General features: G+C 37.4%; 1 protein-coding gene across 1 annotated transcript; it reads right to left on the bottom strand.

Moving 5' to 3' along the window:
- Positions 1-1971: 1971 nt before the first annotated feature.
- On the bottom strand, positions 1972-6462 carry tnfsf10 (TNF superfamily member 10). Its single transcript, XM_015361124.2, has 5 exons — positions 6284-6462; positions 5244-5390; positions 4740-4785; positions 4532-4645; positions 1972-4192 (listed from the first exon to the last, which is right to left on the bottom strand). The coding sequence occupies exons 1-5, from the start codon at positions 6398-6400 to the stop codon at positions 3750-3752; spliced, it is 867 nt and encodes a 288-aa protein (XP_015216610.1). The 5' UTR covers positions 6401-6462; the 3' UTR covers positions 1972-3749.
- Positions 6463-8434: the final 1972 nt, after the last annotated feature.

Here is an 8434-nt window from a genome sequence, read left to right on the forward strand (position 1 = left end):
ACAAGATACCAAATGACCTTTGATGTTATCAGTTTCAGATTGAAAATCCATTGAAGAAAATCAATTGCAGAGGTCCATAGACTCTCTAACAGGGGTGTTAACTCAATTCAAGAGAGGAAGAATTGTGGAAAACGGTGATTACACACTGTTTGTGTAAATAAGTGCAAATAAAGCACAAGTAAATGTATACATCTTTATTTTGCATTTCACTTAGTAAATAAAATAGTCTGTTTGTATATTGTAACTTTTTTTTATTGAAGGCATTATGTTTCCTTTATTGGATTTGTTCCTATTTGCTGAAAGAAACAAGATGAATAACATCAACCAGGGAGATGTGTTTAGAATTATGGGGCCTGCCATTTAATGGCAACGATTCAGTGGCTTTTTAGCCTGTGAGCCTAATAAACCTGTCAGAGATATTTTTGAAAATGATAGTCACAATAGAAAAAATATATTTCAACAAGAATCTGTAAATTAGAAGCCATGTATTTTGAAATACAGAAATTGCTTTATATTTCTACATATTCTGACACTTTCCAGGGAAAAGATAATTCAACATGCTAGATTTCTTTTTCTGTCATTAACACCAATTAAGCTTTAGAAGGGCAAAATCCCAAAATATGATGTTTGTAATACACATGGCGCAGAGTCTGAATGAATTATAAATTTACTAAGAATATACAAAGAACTGTATTCTTTTCTAAGACAAACAGCCAGTCTCCTCTGTGAGTCTCAAAGTAGAAAAGGGATATAAGGAGCTTACTCTCTCAAATTTAGGTCACGTTTCTAGCCAGATGTGACTTGGAATCCTCACCACTGGTAGGTGTGGGATAAATCAGTCAGGACTCTTTTTGGTAGGTATCACTTGCATGCTTAGTTGGCTGTACAGTTTTAAGAAAGTATGCCACTTGCATTAACAAGCATGAAATGAGGGAAAAAAAGGGTCATGGATTGTGAATTACTTATTATAAATTAAATTAAATTATAAAACACAAAACAGTTGATTGCAGTTTAAGACTGTCCCCACCAACAGTGTTAGAGCACAGTATGAAGACCAATGACAGCGCTTGATGCTGTGAACCAATAGCATGTAATTACTGTACCCATAAGATGCGACCCGTCCCAAACCAGTCATTGTCTTTTTTTAACCTACTGGGCACCTGCAGATGTGCTGTGACATCACTGAGGGATGTGCTTCTTCTTCTATTGGAACTGAACCTCTTGTACTTCACTAGTGCTTCTCGTTAGTGTAGTTGTAAGTATCCCTGCCTGTCACGTGGGAGACCGGGGTTCGAACTCCCGACAGGGAGGCTGTTTGTTGCCAGCAGCTATGTCACTCTGCAACTCACAGCTGGCTACCCGCTGAAGCTAAGCAGGGTTGAGCCTGGTCAGTACCTGATTGGGAAACCTCCTGGGAAAAACTAAAGGTTGCTGCCGGAAGAGGTGTTAGTGGGGCCAGCAGGAGGACCTCACCATGCGGTCTATGTTGGTGCTAATTCCCTAGTATAGTGGTGGGGACACTATACTGTAGAGGGTGCCGTCTTTTGGATGAGACATAAAACTGAGGTCCTGACTCTCTGCGGTCATTTCAAATCCCAGGGTGTCTCTCGATAAGAGTAGGGAGTTATCCCTGTGTCTGGGCCAAATTTTCCCTCTTGGTCTTTACTGTGGCCTCCAAATTGTCCCCATGTATGATTGGCTTGACTTGCCCTGTGATGGACTGGCGCCCTGCCTTGTCCAGGGTGTACCCTGCCTTGTGCTCGTTGCTTGCCGAGTAGGCTCTGGCTTCCCGCAGTATAAAGCAGTTTGGCAAATGACTGACATGACATGACATTACATTATTCACTGTGCAGCTGAGAATGCAACAAAAGATGCTGAGAGGGAATTAGAAAGATCTGACTGGTGATTCCAGATTGTATGGACATACAATAAAAAACAGACACTGCCTTTAAAAAAGACACATCACAGATGTTTAATATCATAATGCTTTGCTTTATTGTCCCATAAAAAAAAGATAAAAAGTGCATATCTTTTTAAATTTAAGTCTGTTACATGATTTCACATAACATTCCCAAAATCACTGCTACTACGCCCTTTTTAGTGTTCCTGTTGACTTATCTTTTTAAAGTGTCTTGTGGAGTGCAATGGCCTTTAGCTTTAATTGATATAATTTACAGCAATTAACTGTGGGTGATTACATTTCTTTGCTACATTTCAGTTAAGTAATGAATCATTTTTATAAAGCTGTTGAAACATAAAAAATTAAAATAATTGAACTTCACATTAAATGTAGTATCCCTTTGAAAATAAAGCATATTCTTTACTCTGTTTACAAAATGATGGAGTCTATTTTACAAAGAGCTAGTAAAGTGACTGTACAAAACTATTTACAAATAAATAACACTGCTGAGAAATATACACCATGACACATCTTCTACAACATACACAATGTACAATCGACATCACTTCAATCAACACAAGCACAATTCTCTGCAATCTTGTTGCTTACCTTCCTTTATCAGTGAATCCTTGTAATACCTTAAAAGTGCCTTGTTTTCACAATTCCATTCCGTTGTCTCTCTGCTGAAAATCTTTGTCTTTGCAAATTGGCTGAATAAATCATGGGTTGAAAGGAAAAGGAGCAAAACAAGACATAAGAGGAAATAAAAAATCAAATACAGGTGTATTTTAGAAGTTCAAAGGTAACTCATTTTCTTCACTTATGAACAAGATGTACAAACCCCAATATTCGAAATACTGTAGTTTACTTACTGTAAGTAGATATGTGTATTCAGTAATAACTGCATCCCCTTAAAGCAGTATCTGTTTCCAGGTCTTTTTCTTTCAAGAGCTCATTGAAAGCCTTGGAAGTTTTTAAATGCCACCTTAAAGCCTACTGACTTTCTTGGAGCTTATCCTGCTCTTCCACTGCTGTGAATTCACAGACTGGCTGTTCCTGGGTCATGAATGAACTGCTGACGTGTCTAGTACTCCCAGAGAATAATGTCACCTATCAATAAGTTCAAGAGTACAGACGAAGAACCCTAGGAAATTATTCAAAGAAACCTTTTCCAAGGTCCAATTTTTAAAATGTCTTGGTAATGTTAGATTTTTTTAAGAAAGCAGGACTTCAGTCTTGTTGTTTAAAACAGCTATAAGGGAATGCAGAATATTTACATAACTCCTTGAAAAGATAAGATCACTTTATTGGCCACATACAATTTCTTTCATTAGGAATTTGTCTTTTCACATACCCCAGCTTGCTCTCCATGAGACACACAGACAGGGAAAGAAGCTTGGGGTCAGACTGCTTTATAGTGTGTTAAATCTGAGACTGACCTAGCCAGGCATCTCCAATCTTGCCCTGCCTGCATCTCATTTCCACCGCCTTCCCACTGATGCCTACTGCACTGTCTCACCACTGCCCTCCTGTATGGTCTCTGATCCTTTGGTGTTTCTATTCCAGCCAGCACCCCTGTGCCACTTGAACAGTGCACAGATGCACAGGTGAGGTGGGGCTGTCAGTACTGTATGTACCTGAGGACAAACTGCTGCTAGCAGCTCTGCATTAAATGCAATAAGGAACAGGTGGCACCTGCCTGCACAACTCTTTACAGTCTCTTCTCATGAACACAGATAGTAAGACATGCACACTGGTGAAAAAAGGCTATATACTCTTCTGAGTCCACGCCCCCAAACATGAGGTATGACCAGCTGAAATGGTAGGACAGCCAAAATGCCACCTCCGACTAGCTGACCAAAAAGGCACCAAAGAAACTTGATTCCGCATCCATGTCGACGATGCTGATGTTACTGACTGACACGAATATCCTGTCATTGACATTCAGCTGAAACACACCAGCCTGGTAGATGGAATACAGCCCATACTCTGCATTTTTGGACCAGCATGTTGTCCTTGCATTTTTCATGAGAAGCATGGGCTCGGGGTAAGAGGAAGCCTTTTTGTAAATGTACTGCAGCATTTGCTTGTTCTTCACTGAGTTGTCTGCTGCTTCAGAGTCATCCAAGGGTAAAGAGTGTCTGAAGTAGGTCTGAGAGTAGAGGTAATAAAGACCAGCTTGTGGGATGATGAGTTCTCCATTATTTAATATAAGATTGTGAACAAAAGCCAGGCCTCTCTCAGACTCCCAAGACTGAATCTTTTGACCTTGAACTCTCCTTGGTTTTGGACCTATAAGATAAACCAGAAAGGGTTTGGTTAAAGGATTTCCTTCTGTTGCAAAGAAATGACACACATCTTTGCTCTAAACCAATTTTCACATTTTTGTGTGTAGAATAAGCCTAAGTACTGTTAAGAAATTTCAGCCTATTACAACTTTGTGCCTCTGTGCTGAACTGTAAATATGCATTGTGACAAATCCATCAATCATATATATATATGTAACATGAAACATTACTATTTTACAGGTAATCATAGTCAACATTCTTATATTTTTGCGTATACACATATATACATAGATGGAAATACACACAGAACACCACGGTGATCACTAAATCAAATACGGCTTACTTTCTATTTCATCTGTACTGGCCATGAAATTTCCTGTGAGATGAGCTGCAATCTCAGGGCGTGGAGAGTCTTGATTTCCTATTGTCAGGGATGGCAAAACACGGGACACTTCACCTAGAAGACAAAATTAACATTTATTAACACCTACAATACTGGCAAGTGCCGTCCTCTTGTACCACATACTAACAAGAAGAACAGGACAACTCACCTTTTACAGCAGAAGATATTTCCTTCTGATAGTGATTTGATGTAGTCTGCAGGAATAATTGAATAATTACTTTTCAAGTTCTAAAATTTGTTTTGAAAATCTGAAAGCTAAAATTCAATCACTTTTGAAAAAAAAAATAAGAACACAAAACATAACAAGGACAAATATCCTGTAAAATGTATGTTAACATCATAAGGTTCCAGTATTCTAGTGTCTATGGAAGGGCTTTCCAAACCTGGTCTTAAAGACAGAAATATCAATAGGTTTGCTTTCCAGTTAAGTTCCAGCCTCACAGTTCCAAAGTTAATGTATTATGGCAACAACATACACTAGTTAAATCCATATTAAAGTTTATTTTTAACAGTTTATGTTGTTACCATGGTTTTACCTGTTTAGTTATTAATACGTTATCTATAACACCTGAGAAGCTGTGACTCTCCAAGACCCAGGAATGAAATTCACCTTACCGACTCGATCTCAATGTTCAGTACAGTTCTAAATTACCTTTTCCATCAGGAGATGGAGCTGTTGCGTTACTTGCCAGCAGGGGTCATCATTTCCTTCCTCAGAGCTTATATCCAAATCTCGGAGGGTCCTCATATTGGCCCGCATAAGGCACGAAATACTGCTTTTAGAAAACGTTTCTTTCATCTGTATTGGAATATAAAATATCGGTCAGCTGTGTCCGACTCACACATGCTACTATATAGAACATAGAAATTCGCCTAATATTAATAAAACTGATTTAATCAGAAAGTAAAATAGTGTTTTTATTATTCTACAGAAATTCCTCGCCTAATGGATAAACAACTTCAGATTTCGTGCAACTGCATCACATGAAGCTGTACCGCAGAACTTTGGTCAAAACAGACTGGTTATTAATTTATTTCCCGTGGTTTGCCAGGACTCATGCAAGACATTATTTTCAGACTCTAGGACTTCGCTGCCCAGTAAATGCATTAGGTCATGTCATCTTCATATATTGCACTACAAGACTTCTCTATGACAAATCTGCATCGTCTTTTAATTTTTAAACATTTTGTAACTCGTATTATGATGCACTCGAACTTATTATACACTCGTCCATAACACTAAATTGTCCTATTGTGTACATGCATAACCAGAAATGATTGGTTTTGTAATGTCGTTTTAATTTGTACGCCCTGATGAAAAGACGTTCAGGTTTTGATTTCCCCGTCTGCTCAAGTCCACCTTAACAAAGTTGTTTTTGTTCTTCCAGCGCACTGTTGCTCGGGGCTGCATTGTTTATCCAACTGGCGAAAATCCAAAAGTTACAAAAAAATCGTCAGGGCTGCAAAACAGTTTCCTCTTCTTCCAGTATTATTGTTGTTTAAACTTGCCACACTCTATAACTCCGTTTGCGGTTTGAAACAGGCATTTCCTAACACAATTCTGCACAATTCTCTCACGAAAGCGTTGCATTACCATGGAATCTGCTTGCGTTTGTCCGTGCTTACATTTTTATTAACAGACTTGTTCATATTGAGATCTGATATGAATCTTATACGCTTCACAAGTCTTACCGTTGTAAGTGCGTTGCTGAAGTATATAAAAGTTACAGCAACGGCTACAGTTTGCAGAAGAATCGCTACGAGAAGAATAAATCCAAGAGTCTGCATCGTAAAAGAAGAGCTCGTCATGCTGATAGTTTCAAGCCAAGTCCCAGACGAAAGCTGAAAAAAAGGTTTCTCCAAGCTGAAGTTTAAACCATAGAGGCGGGGCTCATAGAAACAAGGAAGCAATGGAGTTTATTTTTTCCGTAAAACGAAACGTCAAGGTTTCGTTATTTACATCTCGCAGTGGAAAAATAACACCCACAAGAAACTGAAACAGAGATAGCCTAATGTGAAAATATATGTAGGCTATGTGGAGTTTTGCATTGTTTTTTTTTTAAATACTGTGGTAATTTAATAAAGTATAACTTAAAAACTAGGATCACTGGCCATATATGCCAGTTTCGGATATATCTATTTAAATTCCAACGAATGCGTTTAAATATGGATGTATGATTTTGTTGGGAACATTATTACATAAATATTAAATATTACATGATTTCCCCCCAAAAAAAACAATTTAGGTAATGTTTTTCCTTTTTAGTGTGAAGGTGAAATTAAAATTTTATTGAAGTCCTCATTCCAAGGTTCTGCCTTGTGCAAATACAGAGGATACATGAGGTTAACCTCTCGATTCTTCAGTATTCAGAGTAAAAATGTGGTGTGTTTGTTAATGTTTAACATAAATTTATACTATATACTTTTTTACGTTTCTGGACATTTTACACTATGTTAAAGAAAATACCACACACGTTCGTTAAAACGACAGTAAGTTGTGTAAGAATAACCATAGTTGATGTATGTAGTAAGACCTATCTAAATTCAGAATTATTGGATTCATGTAAACTTTGAATGTAAGAATTTTGTCATTCTAAAATTCTGTCCATTATTCAGAGAGACAGGCGCACAGGGACTTCAGCATTTTATAATTATGAATATTTAGTTAATTCTTTGTGCTTCTGGTTTATTTTATTGAACTATCATCTTTATATCTGCAACTATGTACAATTGCATGTTACTGTTTAGTAGTAATAAAGCCACAGTTTTTATCAGGAAAATCCTGTCAGTATCAGGAACAAGGAACAAAGTGTGACTCTGTTCCAGTTAAAAGCTAACAAACAGTAACTGATTAAGCCCGAGCAATGAGGTCAATATATTTTCTATAATTTCCAAATCAGAAATCCTCTCCTTCCTCAGATTTGTTATTGTGAAATTATTTTAAACTTCATCCCCATTTTAGCTTCCCATAGTGTATTTGGACATAACATATATTTGGGCATTGATGATAAATCATCTGAGAGCAAAGCATTATTTATGCAGTTATGCAAACACCATAACTCACCTGGTGTTAACACAGCTGCATCAGCATGCGTAGGCTGCAAAGGAACAAGTAATAGGTTTATTCCATGCTGAAAAAAAAGAAAAAAACACTGCTACTTTCATATTGTTTGACTTAGAGGTGAGTTTAAACTCCTACTCTCTGCTCAGAGTCAGAGAGAGAGTATAAACTCTTACTCAAAGAACGTATTAACTTTTTATTACCTCAAAATGCATAGAAATCATGCTTAACACATGCTGTGTTTTCAGCTTTGATGCATTATAAAATGACCCCAACAAACAATGCAATTTGTAAAATCACTCACCGAGGGGCTAAAATGTCTAATTACAGTTCATTTCCAATTCTTTCCTGCCTGGTAACTAAGCACGTGTGTAAAATACTTAGAGTGGGTCTTTTTAAACATTGGACAACTATTGTGCAAACTAAGGTCTTCAGGAAATTGTTTAGCGGGACAAAGCAATTGACACTGTCAACACTGTCCTTTGAGTTAGTCATCCCAGGTCAAGTTTCAAGCAGGGCTAGGTTGAGGAGACTACAGCAATACACACATTTGAGAAAGGATATGTTTTTGGACTGTGGGATGAAATTGGAGCACCCAGAGAAAACTCACATGAAGTAAGGGAGAACATACAGTACAACATCCACACACATATATATCATAATAATTATAATATATTGTTACTATTATCATTGTCAATAATAATAATAAAAAGAAGAAGAAGAAGAAGAACATTTGGGGGTCACAGTGTGGCAGTGTATTTACTCTCTGTCTGACTAACACT

This window comes from Lepisosteus oculatus, chromosome 13 (assembly GCF_040954835.1).
Source record: "Lepisosteus oculatus isolate fLepOcu1 chromosome 13, fLepOcu1.hap2, whole genome shotgun sequence".
Classification (NCBI taxonomy): Eukaryota; Metazoa; Chordata; class Actinopteri; order Semionotiformes; family Lepisosteidae; genus Lepisosteus; species Lepisosteus oculatus.

Excerpts from the sequence above, each read along its gene's own strand:
- tnfsf10 (XM_015361124.2), bottom strand. The coding sequence starts at position 6,400 with ATGACGAGCTCTTCTTTTACGATGCAGACTCTTGGATTTATTCTTCTC. Across the intron at positions 5,391-6,283 it reads TCAGCAACGCACTTACAACG|ATGAAAGAAACGTTTTCTAA; the intron begins GTAAGACTTGTG and ends ATTCCAATACAG. Across the intron at positions 4,786-5,243 it reads TCCATCTCCTGATGGAAAAG|ACTACATCAAATCACTATCA; the intron begins GTAATTTAGAAC and ends TTATTCCTGCAG.